General features: G+C 39.3%; 1 protein-coding gene across 2 annotated transcripts in view; it reads left to right on the plus strand.

Annotated features, from left to right (window-relative positions):
- The window catches only part of LOC143746827 (interferon alpha/beta receptor 1a-like), a 32,924-nt gene extending 20,775 nt beyond the window's left edge, over nt 1–12,149 (plus strand). Inside the window, exons 7-8 of one of the 2 annotated variants that reach the window (XM_077238997.1) lie at nt 11,497–11,723; nt 11,828–12,149. In XM_077238997.1, coding sequence (XP_077095112.1) covers nt 11,497–11,723; nt 11,828–11,909 — 309 coding nt within the window. In that variant the 3' untranslated portion in view covers nt 11,910–12,149. Of the gene's footprint in view, nt 1–11,496 lie in introns of both variants that reach the window. The other variant, XM_077238988.1, reaches the window with a different exon arrangement.
- The last annotated feature ends 3,691 nt before the right edge of the window (nt 12,150–15,840 follow it).

Consider the following 15,840-nt stretch of genomic DNA (forward strand, 5'->3'; position numbering starts at 1 on the left):
TGAGGTAGCAAAACAATTCCCCCAGACACACTTTGTGTCCCAGTCAATCACGGTGTTAAGTTGTCTCTCCCAGAAGTCCACAGTCAGAATGTTCACGTACTGTCGTACCACAAGCGATTTATAAATTATGCCCACAATACTTCTAGAAGCCATACTGGAATCTATCCAGTCTATCATAGGATGAGAAGATACTTTAGTTGACCAGGATACTCCATAGGCTTTTAGCTCAGACCTCAATCTTAGATACAAAAATAAGGAAAATCCTGGAAGAGAAAATTCATCCTTAAGACTCTGAAAGGACTTAAGCCCATAATCACTGTACATATCTTTCAGGGTATAAACCCCACAGTTAGCCCAGCATTTGGAAACAAAGGGTTTCTAAGGCCGCCATGGCACAGGGGAGGCAAAATCAATCCAAGTCCTAAGTGGTCTTATTTGGTATGCTAAATAATAGGACCAAAAATCTGGTATAGATAAGCCTCCATGAAGTTTTAGCCTGTGCATAGATTTGAGACGAATTCTAGGCCGTTTATTGTTCCATAAGAATTTTGTTACTGCTGTCCGAAGCTCTTTAAAGCAATAGGTGGTGCCAGAGGTAAAGTTGAAAAGAAAAAGCTCAGCCTCAGAAGTATATTCATCTTAATGGTTGCTCTGGTAGTTCCACTTAGGAATGCGAGATAGTGAAGAAAAAACTCTAATCCCAAGATAATTAAACTGGTCGCTGACTGGAATCATGGTGGGTCAGGCCTGATTCTCTGATTTAGCAGCTAAGTTAAGGGGCAAAAGTACGGATTTGCTCCAGTTAATTTTATAACCGGACAGTTTACCAAATGTATCAAATAATTTTAAGCATATGTTTGATAAATACAAAAGAATGTCATCAGCATAGAGTGAAATCTTATGAGAAGTATTAATACAGCTTATAGGGACTATTGCAGAGCATTGTCTAATCGCTTGGGCCAAAGGCTCTAATGATAAATTAAAAAGCAAGGGTGACAGGGGACATCCTTGGCGTGTGCCTCTGCCAAGGCGGAAGGGAGGAGAAATATGAGGACCAGTAAGAACTCTGGCTGAACAATCAAAATAGATAGTTTTGACAGCTTGCACGAAAAAATAACCAAATCCAAAACGCTCCAGGACAGACCACAAAAAATTCCACTCAATTCTGTCGAATGCTTTTTCTGCATCCAGAGAAAGGACTGCAGAGGAAGCTGTATAGGAGTCTGCTTGTTGAATAATATAAAGAAGCCTACGTATATTGTCAGCAGCAAATCTCCCCCTAAGAAAACCTGACTGATCATACTTGATCAAGTCTCCTACACACCGATCCAATCTCAAGGCCAAGACTTTAGCCATCAGCTTTGAATCTGTGGATAGAAGGCTAATTGGCCTGTAGCTAGAGCATTCAAGAGAATCCTTCCCTTTCTTCAAAAGCAAAGTTATTAACCTGTTAATAACCAACGCCCCCGGTACCGGACCCCCCCCCCCCCCGCGAAAAAACATTCATATTCAAATTTCTAAGCAACCACTGAAATGGAATAACACAAAATAGGTATCATTTTAAAGCTTTAGAATCTCAGCTTTTTAATGCATCTAATCACTTTGATCAACTCCTAACGAGTGCTGAGTAATCCCTCTAAAACGGAGTGTACCGCCAGCTGGCGCCACCTAGCTTCGATAAAAAATAATAATAATATTTTTCAAAAATATTACCTTGATCAACTTAAAATAGGTGTCATTTGAAAGCTTAGAGTCTGAAATTTACAATGAATGTAGCCAATTTTATAACTTCCTAAGTAGTGATGAGTTATTTGCTGATAAATAGAAAAAGAATGTTTTCATAATTTATGAAGTAGTACATACTACAATATGTCATATACATCATACAGCTCAGATAGTCATGTGCCATATTTCATTTGAAAGGTCTCAATGAGTAGAATAGAACAAGCATAATTGTTTCGGGCTTTTTACTAAACTTGAGTGAGGTTTTGTACAAGAAGCCCCTCAAGAGACCATATGTAAATCATATAAGGATGCATAATTTAAGGCACATTTCCGTTCGTAACTTCATTAAACATACTCCGATTGTGGGAAATGACACGTCATTATTTACAGCAGATTCTTACGATTAAAATGAGTCCAAACTTAACATAATCCATCACTCAGAACTAAAGATATTCCTCATGGATTTCTACCACAAAGAAAATCCACAGACGCACGTAGCCAAGCAAGGTAGCTTAGACTTGGCCTTTTCACTCGTATCTTCATGAAAGATACATCGATCATGAAAAATGACATATTGTTATTTACAGCAGGGGCTCACGATTAAAAAGAGCCCAAACTCAATATATTCCATAAATCAGATCTAAAGATATTCCTCATGGCGTTCCAACACAAAAAATACCACAGACGTACCTAGCCAAGTATATACTGGTGAAGCACTCGCTTTGGTTTTTCGCTTATAACTTCATGAAACATGCACAGATCGTAGGGTATTGCACAACATTATTTTCAGCAGACTCTCACGATCAAAAAGAGCCCAAACACAGCATAATCCATCACTCAGATCTTAAGATATTCCTAATGGAGTTGTAACACACGCACCCCCACAGGCGCACATAGAGCCTTGTATATAGATGGAGCACTAATGCCGCGATTTCACTCATAACTCAATGAAGCATGCATAAATCGTGTAAAATGGCACATCATTATTTACAGCAGATTGTTAAGATTAAAAAGAGCCCAAACTCACCATAATCCATCACTCAGATCTAAAGATATTCCTTATGGACTTCTAACACATGACGTTGCACTATGCGCACCAATGAAGTAGCAGTAGCAGTGATGCTATGTTGTTTTGATGTGACGTTTCAGCTCATAACTCCATAAAACATGCATGGATTGTGAAAAATTGAACATCTTTATTGACAGCAGATTCTCACGATTACAAAGAGCCCAAACACAACATGATCCATTTGTTGATCACGAGATATACCTCACGAAGTGATGCATGCTTGGCTAAAAAACATGTCTCTCATCTTTCCGGGATGCAATGTGTTTTCCAATGTTTCCGGAGCCATCCGTGCTTTTTTAAAACGTGGGATAACACAAAATATGTATCATCTTAAAGCTTAGAATCTCAGCTTTTTAAAGCATCTAACAACTTCGATCAACTCTGAACGAGTGCTGAGTAGTCCCTCTAAATCTGAGGGCACCGCCAGCGGAGGCCACCTGGCTGCGAAAATATTAATTATCATATTTTTCAAAAATATTGCCTTGATTAACACAAAATAGGTGTCATTTGAAAGCTTAGAGTCTGAACTTAATAGTGAATGTAGCCAATTTGAACATCTCCTAAGTATTGCTTAGTTATTTGCTAATAAATAGAATTTATTTTTTTCATAATCTATAAAATACTTTTTTTACTATGTACTGCAATGTGCCAAAAACACAATACAGCTCATGAAAGATTCACAGATCGTTGAAAATGGCACATCATTTTTTACAGCATACTATTACAATTAAAATGAGCCCAAAATGAACATAATCTATTGCGTTTATGACAAGATATTCTCCATGGAGGAACAATTTTAAAAATGCCCATTAGGGGGCGTCAATGACTGAACAAAAAGCCTGTCTTGGTTCCAAATGCTGTAACTTTTGATTCCTTTATCCAATCACCACACAATTTTATCCAGATGCAGCTCACATGTAGAGGGAATTCACCAAAAAAGAAATTTCCACCTACCTTATTTCCTTCCTGAGTTATTATATGTCAAATAAGAAAGATATGCAAAATCATAATAAAAATTATATTTATTTTTTGTCTTTTATCAGCAGTTTCTCGGCAGGAAAATGTCCAAATGTAATGTAATTTATATTTTCAAAAAATGTGAAAAGTGTTCTATCAAACAATACCTCCCTTTTGACTCTCCTTGTTACAGTTTTGGAGTTATGAGTCTGTACTTTTATGCGTGTCTCTCAGACAAAACAACTCAAAAATGGCTTCAGTGCTTAACAGGTTAAAGATGTGTTTTGGTCCCTGTGTACCTTTTTCTAAAGCAAAATTAAAAGAATTAAGTATCAAGGGAGCCACTATGTCCCATAATGTCTTCAATAACTCCGGGGGGGGGGTCCCATCTAACCCAGGGCCTTTATTACTGCTCATGGAGTCCAGGGCTGATTTCAATTCTTCAATTGTCAAAGGGCTGACCAATATATCGCGCTGAGAATCATTTAATTTGGGAAGATTTAAATGCTTAAGGAATAAATCAAAATTTGTTGGGTAAGTGCTGTATTCTGAATTATACAGCTGTTGATAATAGGATTCAAATATTCTATTTACATCCTTAGGTTGAGTATATACTGAACCCTCATGCTTAATAGCATATATGCTGGCCTTAGATTCACCATCCTTCAAACTCAAAGCCAAAAGCTCAGAAGGGCACTATCCATTGAAATAAGAAGATTGTCTAGTGCTGGGTATGAAAAAATCAGCTCTATGCAAATATATAGATTTTAATTCTGAATTAAGGACATTCACTACTTTGGCTTTTATCTCAGAAAATGTACCATTTAATTCCTTCTCTAGTATATCAATTTGTTTTTCTAATTCGATTTTACGGCTCTCTCTACGCTTTTTACTGAAGGATGAAAAACGTATACATTTACCCCTAATAAAACATTTAGTGCTTTCCCTCAATACTTGAGGGTTAGAAGCTGAATCTCTATTAATCTGCAAAAACTCCTTCAAAGAGCTGTGTAATTCAGCCACAAATGTACAGTCCTGTAACAAGGAAATATTAAATCTCCAATGATTGTGCCTGGAGCCCAATGATACAGGGGTAAAGTAGTAAATATTGGGGAATGATCAGATAAAAGAAGTGGCAGAATATTTACTTTATTAATATATGGAATTAGAGAGGGAGAAATAAGTAAATAGTCAATCCTTGAATAGCTCCTGTGACGAGCTGAAGAGAATATATAATCCTTGGAACCATCATTTTGTAAATGCCAGACATCACATATGTTAGAATGTCACAAAATGGAGTTAAAACATCCAGAAATCCTTGAATCAGCCTTAGAAAGCATGAGATCTATCTAGCTGAGGATCCAACACCGCATTAAAATCGCCCCCTAACACCACGAGACAATCCTCCAAGCTCGCAACTAAACGTAATAATTCTTGAAAAAATAAGGGATCACCCTTGTTGGGTGCATATACAGACACAAAAGCGTATTTAGTATTATTTAGAAAACCAACAACATAGGTGATTCGCCTTCTTTATCCCAACCAGAACGTGTAATTAAAAAATTAGTTGAACGCCTAGACAATATCAGCACCCCTTTAGATTTATTGACGGCCGAAGAGGAAGACATCATTTTAAAGTATCTATTTTGAAAGCGATGCACGTCAGCTGACTTCAATTGAGACTCTTGTATAAGGGCAAAAGAGGCCTTTTTACATCTTAGATAATCTAAGCATTTGGTTCGCTTGATGGGGCTATTTAAAACACACTCATCTACATGCCCTTAACATAACAGACTTTGGATACGTGGCCAACTAGCAGTCCGGCTCGTCCGTCAATTCACCTGACCCGGTCATTTTTCCGGATAAAATCAAATCAATCCATCTCTGTAAGGTCCTCCATGGGAACTGCCGATTCATGCTCATTCACCTCGGATTCTCGTGACACAACCGCCTTAGCTCCATTCGGAGAAGATTTTGCGATGGGATCCCGATTGAGCACGAACATTTCAACTTCCGCCGGTGTCTCAAGAAGTTAAATCTTCCCTCGGTGAGTAACTTTCACTACCGCGGGATTGAGCAAAAAAGACATCATTCCCAACTGAGTTAGCTTCTTCCTCGCCAATGCCATCGCTGTCCTTAGACGCAGTGTGAGTCTTACTGTACAGTGTTACGGTAATCTCCTATTATCACTGTAAAGCTGCTTTGAAACAGTCTATATTGTTAAAAAAGCGCTGTATAAATGAAGATGACTTGACTTGACACAGTAGCAGTGCAGGGATGCTCGATACCACGATCTAATACCGTAGTATTAATATTAAATCCATACCATATAGGGTCTGTATTCTGCTGCGGTTATTACACATAACTTTACTCATTCTTGCAAGTAATAGTATGTAATAGTATGTAATAGTATTGCATGTGTGTAACAGTATGTTGGATCTATGACAGCAGCCTAATACCTTCTGCTGTCTGTCTCTAAATAACTGCTGTAACTTTAACTTTGGATAAAAGCGTCAGCTAATGTAAATGTAACTGTAATGTTTTACCCTTTAATGTATTAACAGTGAAGTCTATCCAGTACATTTGATTACTTTATTCTGTTAGACCGACCTAAACTTAAGTGAAAATATTATTAGATCTAACCATTATTGGTTCAAACGCACGCTGTAACATTGTGTTATTTAAACGATATGATCTGATATGTGTGATGTATATACAGGTTCTCTTAAAAAAATTAGCATATTGTGATAAAGTACATTATTTTCCATAATGTAATGATAAAAATTAAACTTGCATATATTTTAGATTCATTGCACACCAACTGAAATATTTCAGGTCTTTTATTGTTTTAATACGGATGATTTTTGGCTCATGAAAACCCAAAATTCCTATCTCAAAGAATTATCATATCATGAAAAGGGTCTCTAAACGAGCTATTAATCTAATCATCTGAATCAACTAATTAACTCTAAACACCTGCAAAAGATTCCTGAGGCTTTTAAAAACTCCCAGCCTGTTTCATTACTCAAAACCGCAATCATGGGTAAGACTGCCGACCTGACTGCTGTCCAGAAGGCCATCATTGACACCCTCAAGCAAGAGGGTAAGACACAGAAAGAAATTTCTGAACAAATAGGCTGTTCCCAGAGTGCTGTATCAAGGCACCTCAGTGGGAAGTCTGTGGGACGGAAAAAGTGTGGCAAAAAACGCTGCACAACGAGAAGAGGTGACCGGACCCTGAGGAAGATTGTGGAGAAGGACCGATTCCAGACCTTGGGGACCTGCGGAAGCAGTGTACTGAGTCTGGAGTAGAAACATCCAGAGCCACCGTGCACAGGCGTGTGCAGGAAATGGGCTACAGGTGCCGCATTCCCCAGGTCAAGCCACTTTTGAACCAGAAACAGCGGCAGAAGCGCCTGACCTGGGCTACAGAGAAGCAGCACTGGACTGTTGCTCAGTGGTCCAAAGTACTTTTTTCGGATGAAAGCAAATTTTGCATGTCATTCGGAAATCAAGGTGCCAGAGTCTGGAGGAAGACTGGGGAGAAGGAAATGCCAAAATGCCTGAAGTCCAGTGTCAAGTACCCACAGCACTTCATGCTTCCATCTGCTGAAAAGCTTTATGGAGATGATTTCATTTTGACCTGACCTGAACCCGATAGAGAATCTGTGGGATATTGTGAAGAGAAAGTTGAGAGACGCAAGACCCAACACTCTGGATGAGCTTAAGGCCACTGTCGAAGAATCCTGGGCCTCCATAACACCTCAGCAGTGCCACAGGCTGATTGCCTCCATGCCACGCCGCATTGAAGCAGTCATTTCTGCAAAAGGATTCCCGACCAAGTATTGAGTGCATAACTGAACATAATTATTTGAAGGTTGACTTTTTTTTTGTATTAAAAACACTTATTTTATTGGTCGGATGAAATATGCTAATTTTTTGAGATAGGAATTTGGGGTTTTCATGAGCTGTATGCCAAAATCATCAGTATTAAAACAATTAAAGACCTGAAATATTTCAGTTGGTGTGCAATGAATTTAAAATATATGAAAGTTTAATTTTTATCATTACATTATGGAAAATAATGAACTTTATCACAATATGCTATTTTTTTAAGAAGGACCTGTATATGACTATTAGGCCATCTAATGAAGGACTACTAGACCATCTAATAAAGGACTATTAGACCATCTAATGAAGGACTATTAGACCATCTAATGAAGGACTATTAGACCGTCTAATGAAGGACTATTAGACCATCTAATGAAGGACTGTTAAACCATCTAATGAAGGACTATTAGACCATCTAATGAAGGACTATTAGACCATCTAATGAAGGACTACTAGACCATCTAATGAAGGACTACTAGACCATCTAATGAAGGACTATTAGACCATCTAATGAAGGACTTCTAGACCATCTAATGAAGGACTATTAGACCATCTAATAAAGGACTATTAGACCATCTAATAAAGGACTATAAAGACCATCTAATGAAGGACCGTTAGACCATCTAATGAAGGACCGTTAGACCATCTAATGAAGGACCGTTAGACCATCTAATGAAGGACTATTAGACCATCTAATGAAGGACTATTAGACCATCTAATGAAGGACTATTAGACCATCTAATAAAGGACTATTAGACCATCTAATAAAGGACTATTAGACCATCTAATAAAGGACTATAAAGACCATCTAATGAAGGACCGTTAGACCATCTAATGAAGGACCGTTAGACCATCTAATGAAGGACTATTAGACCATCTAATGAATGACTACTAGACCATCTAATGAAGGACTATTAGACCATCTAATGAAGGACTATTAGTCCATCTAGTGAAGGACTATTAGTCCATCTAATGAAGGACTGTTAGACCATCTAATGAAGGACTATTAGACCATCTAATGAAGGACTACTAGACCATCTAATGAAGGACTATTAGACCATCTAATGAAGGACTGTTAGACCATCTAATGAAGGACTGTTAAACCATCTAATGAAGGACTGTTAAACCATCTAATGAAGGACTATTAGTCCATCTAATGAAGGACTGTTAAACCATCTAATGAAGGACTCTTAGACCATCTAATGAAGGACTGTTAGACCATCTAATGAAGGACTATTAGACCATCTAATGAAGGACTGTTAGACCATCTAATGAAGGACTGTTAAACCATCTAATGAAGGACTGTTAAACCATCTAATGAAGGACCGTTAGACCATCTAATGAAGACTGTTAGACCATCTAATGAAGGACTATTAGACCATCTAATGAAGGACTGTTAGACCATCTAATGAAGGACTATTAGACAATCTAATGAAGGACTGTTAGACCATCTAATGAAGGACTGTTAGACCATCTAATGAAGGACTGTTAGACCATCTAATGAAGGACTGTTAAACCATCTAATGAAGGACTATTACACCATCTAATGAAGGACTATTAGACCATCTAATGAAGGACTGTTAGACCATCTAATGAAGGACTGTTAGACCATCTAATGAAGGACTATTAGTCCATCTAATGAAGGACTATTACACCATCTAATGAAGGACTATTAGACCATCTAATGAAGGACTATTACACCATCTAATGAAGGACTATTAGACCATCTAATGAAGGACTATTAGACCATCTAATGAAGGACTGTTAGACCATCTAATGAAGGACTATTAGTCCATATAGTGAAGGACTATTAGACCATCTAATGAAGGACTATTACACCATCTAATGAAGGACTGTTAGACCATCTAATGAAGGACTATTAGACCATCTAATGAAGGACTGTTAAACCATCTAATGAAGGACTATTAGTCCATCTAATGAAGGACTATTACACCATCTAATGAAGGACTAATAGACCATCTAATGAAGGACTATTAGACCATCTAATGAAGGACTATTAGCCCATCTAATGAAGGACTGTTAAACCATCTAATGAAGGACTATTAGACCATCTAATGAAGGACTATTAGACCATCTAATGAAGGACTATTAGACCATCTAATGAAGGACTACTAGACCATCTAATGAAGGACTATTATACCATCTAATGAAGGACTTCTAGACCATCTAATGAAGGACTATTAGACCATCTAATAAATGACTATTAGACCATCTAATAAAGGACTATAAAGACCATCTAATGAAGGACCGTTAGACCATCTAATGAAGGACCGTTAGACCATCTAATGAAGGACTATTAGACCATCTAATGAAGGACTACTAGACCATCTAATGAAGGACTATTAGACCATCTAATGAAGGATTATTAGTCCATCTAGTGAAGGACTATTAGTCCATCTAATGAAGGACTATTAGACCATCTAATGAAGGACTGTTAGACCATCTAATGAAGGACTATTAGACCATCTAATGAAGGACTATTAGACCATCTAATGAAGGACTATTAGACCATCTAATGAAGGACTATTAGACCATCTAATGAAGGACTAATAGACCATCTAATGAAGGACTATTAGACCATCTAATGAAGGACTATTAGACCATCTAATGAAGGACTATTAGACCATCTAATGAAGGACTATTAGACCATCTAATGAAGGACTACTAGACCATCAAATGAAGGACTATTAGACCATCTAATGAAGGACTTCTAGACCATCTAATGAAGGACTATTAGACCATCTAATAAAGGACTATTAGACCATCTAATAAAGGACTATAAAGACCATCTAATGAAGGACCGTTAGACCATCTAATGAAGGACCGTTAGACCATCTAATGAAGGACTATTAGACCATCTAATGAAGGACTACTAGACCATCTAATGAAGGACTATTAGACCATCTAATGAAGGACTATTAGTCCATCTAGTGAAGGACTATTAGTCCATCTAATGAAGGACTATTAGACCATCTAATGAAGGACTGTTAGACCATCTAATGAAGGACTATTAGACCATCTAATGAAGGACTACTAGACCATCTAATGAAGGACTATTAGACCATCTAATGAAGGACTGTTAGACCATCTAATGAAGGACTGTTAAACCATCTAATGAAGGACTATAAAGACCATCTAATGAAGGACCGTTAGACCATCTAATGAAGGACCGTTAGACCATCTAATAAAGGACTATTAGACCATCTAATAAAGGACTATAAAGACCATCTAATGAAGGACCGTTAGACCATCTAATGAAGGACCGTTAGACCATCTAATGAAGGACTATTAGACCATCTAATGAAGGACTACTAGACCATCTAATGAAGGACTATTAGACCATCTAATGAAGGACTATTAGTCCATCTAGTGAAGGACTATTAGTCCATCTAATGAAGGACTATTAGACCATCTAATGAAGGACTGTTAGACCATCTAATGAAGGACTATTAGACCATCTAATGAAGGACTACTAGACCATCTAATGAAGGACTATTAGACCATCTAATGAAGGACCGTTAGACCATCTAATGAAGGACTGTTAGACCAACTAATGAAGGACTGTTAGACCATCTAATGCAGGGGTGTCAAACTCAATTCCTGGAGGGCCACAGCCCTGCAGAGTTTAGTTCCTACCAGCTCCAACACACATACCTGTAGTTTTTAAATAAGCCTGAAGGACTTGATTAGCAGGATCAGGTGTGTTTAATTAGAGTTGAAGCTAAACTCTGCAGGACTGTGGCCCTCCAGGAACTGAGTTTGACACCCCTGATCTAATGAGAGAGTATTAGTCTTGCTCTGGAATAAAACATGTTCTCTCTGTGTCTCTCCAGCTTTGGTTGTCGGACGCGGAGACGCCGCATCTTCTGCCTCCTCGATGCTCCGGCTCTGTGTGGGATCATCTGGACATGATCAGCGCTGAGACCGACTCAGTCCCAGACGTGCAGATCTCCATCCCTGAGGATCAGGACACCAGCGATCCCAGCCGGCACGGCAGCGGAGACTCTGGCTTCAACTCAACAGAGGAGGACTCCAGTGTCCGGCAGCTTTGCTCCACACGACATGACACACACAACGACACACACACTGACACACTCACCGACACACACACACTGACACACACACTGACACACACACTGACACACACACTGACACACACACTGACACACACACTGACCACAGGTGCAAGACAGACATGCAGTACAGGGAAGAGTTGAATGATGGGACGCTGGAGATCTGCACTTAACACCACAAACACATGACAGTCAAACAGACACGACTTAGTTAGACTTGTTTTTCTCATTGTACATGTTGTAACAGCAGCACTGTGTAAATGCAAAACCTCTGTGTGTTTGTCATTTCAGCCATATTTTCATTTCTGTATTTAAGCATGCAGATTCTTTTGATTCTTATAGAATCTTTATTAATCTATTCGTTAGCTTCACACTCATCTCCACCCAATGTCAGATTAAAATAGACTCTATCATGTGCCGTTTCTTTGTTCTTCTTCAGATTCTGTCACTATGAAGTGTTTGTTAAAACCCTGTTCCTGTTGTTTAAATGCATATTTGCTCCAGGAAGGATTTATTCATTCAACTGTTTGTCTATTTTTACTTTTATTGCATGTGTTTGTTATTATAATAACAGCTTAAGGCTCTACAGCACGTGGAGAACGTCACAACAATAGTTATTAATAAAGCTGAGGTTATCGCAAGCCTTAGTAAACTGAGGTTAAACAAGACCTGATGGTTTAAAGCCCGTCTTCAAGACTCCTCCATTAAAAGGAGTTTTTAAAGGCTGTTCCAGTTTCTTCTGGACACATGTACACCGCAAAACTATGGAAATACTCAATCATTAGGCCAGTGGCATAAAAAGCAAGGTTATTTGGGTCTCTGATCACTTAAACTGCAGATCTAAGAACAAACTCACCAGAATTGTGTCAATGGCAAGCAAAATTGTGTCGGCAGACCTCAGACCTTTTTATGCTGAAATGGCAAAGGCGGTGTTGAGGATTATTCTTGCAGAGTTCTCACCCTCTCTTTAGTCAGTTTGAGCCCTTGAATTTAGTTCAGCGCTACAGAATCCCTCTAGCGAATTAACTGTGTTTAAGAGGTATTTTATTCCAAATGCTATTAAAAATTCTGATTAAGTTATAGGCATTCTGTAGGTCAAGTTTAGTATAGATGGTTGCCTCCCAAAGCTGTTCCAGGGCGGAGGGAACCAATGGCAGGGGTTGCAGAATTTCACTGTGATGTTCAGTCCCCTATAATCGACACAAGGCCTTAACCCTCCATCTTTTTTTTCAACCCTGCTGCAGCTGGAGATGTGGATGGTTGGATGAACCCTGAGCTTAGTGCTGCTTCTTTATATTCTTCCATGGCTTGGGTTTCCTTCCTGGACAGGGGGTAGATTTTACTTTTAGGGGACATGGCATTGGGGAGTAAATCAATTGCACAGTCCCAAGGGTGATGAGGTGGAAATTGCATGGCTTTGATTACACTAAAAACATCTGCCAGATCCTAATAATAATTCGGAATATTAACAGTCTTGTTAGTCTCTGGGTTTTCGATGCTAGTTGTGAAACATAGGTGGGGGACTTGGGAAAAACAATGGTTTTCACAGAAATTCGACCAATTGGTCAGCTCACCATGATACCAGGAAATAATGGGGTCATGAATGGATAGCCATGGAAATCTGAGGATCACTTCATGTTTTGGGGAGTCAAAGCCAGCTGTCTGCAGATCAGGGTTGAGGCTCCGTTGAAACTCAGCTTTCATTGAAATATCATTCCATCCACTTTGAGCAGTGAGTGTTCTGAACATGATGGTGTAATCAGCAGCAGTACGGTTACCCTGTGACATTTGAAGAATTTGTGCTGATATATCCTTGCCCCCGGCGGGATATTCAAACACTTTGTGCAGTTGTTGGAGGAAATAATCAAAAGAGGCTCTAAATCATATATTCGTTTCCCAAACTGCCGCAGCCCAGTCTAGAGCTCTGCCAGATAATAACGTCATCATGAAAGCGCATTTCTTTCCATCTGACACAAACTTGTCTTCTTGGTTATTAAAGTAAATCCTTACTTGACGAATAAAGCCTCTACACTGCTCTGCACATCCATCAAATTTAGCTGGTAACGCAAAGCTTACTGTCTTCGGCGTGGCCGGTGGAAGAGACTGGATGTAATTGACGTTAGAATCCATTTGCGGATGGTTTATTAGCAGCAGGTTTTAGAGACAGGAATGTTAAGCCAGGCAATAGGTCAGAACCACAATAGCAGGCCAATCTGGTGACATACACAAGGGTAATCCAAAAGGCAGAGGTGAGCAAACAGGCAAGAGGTCCAAACACAGTCCTTTGTGTTTTTAATAGATCCTTTTCCTATTTAGCACCAAAACTTTGGAACAGTCTTCCTAACATTGTCCGGGAAGCAGACACAGTCTGTTAGTTCAAATCTAGACTAAAAACACATCTCTTTGGCTTAGCATACACATAACACATTATAGACTTCTATAATTCAATGTTAGGCTGCATAGATTAGGTAATCCGGAACCGCGAACACTTCCCATAAATCCTGATGTACTCTGTACATCATAAGAAGGATGGCGTCTACACTAATATTAGTCACTCTGTCTATCCCGAGGTTTACCGCCGTCCGCCGGATCCAGGCCGTATCCGGATTTGAGGAAGGACCTGCGCCTGGACACGACGACAACACAGTCCTGAAGTGTCACTAGTCTCTCCCCTTGAAGGCCACCTCTGTACAGATGAAAAGTTGTCAAAATTATTCCAGTTCGAGAGCTTCGAAGAGCATAAGGACGTACGTCCCTCTGCGTTCCAGGTGCTGCCGAGCCTTGTGGAGGGCTGTGGCAATGGCATCCTCTGTAGACCTGTTGGCCCTATAAGCAAATTGATTGGGGTCAAAAGTGGGAGGAATGCTGGCTTTAATGTGCCTCATTACTAGTCTCTCTAGACACTTTGGAACAATAGAAATGAGGGCAATTGGTCTGTAGTCATTTAAACTGTGTACAACAGGCTTCCTTCGGGACTGGGATGATAATGGCTTTATCATATTTTAAGACAGGGTGGAACAATGGCTTGTGACAGGGACAGATAAAAAATGTTAGTAAAGACAGCAACAAGTGTAGGCACAAGCCCTGAGTACCTTTCCAAGCACTCCATCAGGACCTGCAGCCTTCCTCAGATTCACTGACTTGAACACCTGTCTCACCTTGTGTTCCTGTACAGTCAGTGTCTGGGTGCCTGTATCAGGAGCCGATGTATGTTGGGGGGAGACTTCATTTCTAAACGAGCAGAGAAACAGTTTATCTCCTCTGCCAATGACTTACTGGTGTTACAGCCTGTGGTGGTGCTGCCCTTGAAGTTTGTGATATGCTGCCCTCCCTGCCACACCAGCCTTGTGTTGTTGCCTGAAAAAATATTCCTCTTTCTTCTTCTTGTAGACCAGCTTAGCATCTTTGGTACCTCTTTTTAGGATATCTCTTGCGGTACTGCAGAAAGCCCCAAATGGCGACACCGTCGGCAGATGGAAGAAACACGTGAAAGTATGTGAAACTGTAGACCGTTGTGTAAAAGAAATGCCAATACTGCCTCTCATAAATAACATGAAGACTTCACAAAGCAAATTTTACAATTAACAGCCTACACGAACACCCGTTTGATCGATCTGCAGTGTAAAACAAACAAAATCAAACAAAGATTACAACAGAAATGCAAATTAACACATTTGCAAAAATAAAAGTGAAATATGTTCTGCAATAATATGGGCATGTTTATGCAATTCATCCTCATAACACATCTGTATCTTGTCAGATGCAATCAAATGGATGGTAATAAAATGCCCTGATGCATCACAATGCGTAATGACGTAATGCCCACAATGTGCCCTCCAAACAACATTTTACTCCTCTTTTCCACCTCGCCAACGATAATTTCTTCTTCACATTGAGTGAAGTTATGTTTCTTGGTTTTCCTCTCTGTGTTTGCTATGATTTCGCAATTGATGAATATTAACTTGAGGGCGTTTCACGGACTATTTATGGGCAACTATGGGCGTGACATGAAGCCGCAAAAGATTTATTAAGGTAAAACTGCGTAGGATGTGTGTGCACGGTTTTATAAAGCCAAATATTTCTCATGTTTCATCCGTACGCCAA

This window comes from Siphateles boraxobius, unplaced genomic scaffold (genome assembly GCF_051911475.1).
Source record: "Siphateles boraxobius isolate OS27281-9 unplaced genomic scaffold, OSU_SipBor_1 100, whole genome shotgun sequence".
NCBI lineage: Eukaryota > Metazoa > Chordata > Actinopteri > Cypriniformes > Leuciscidae > Siphateles > Siphateles boraxobius.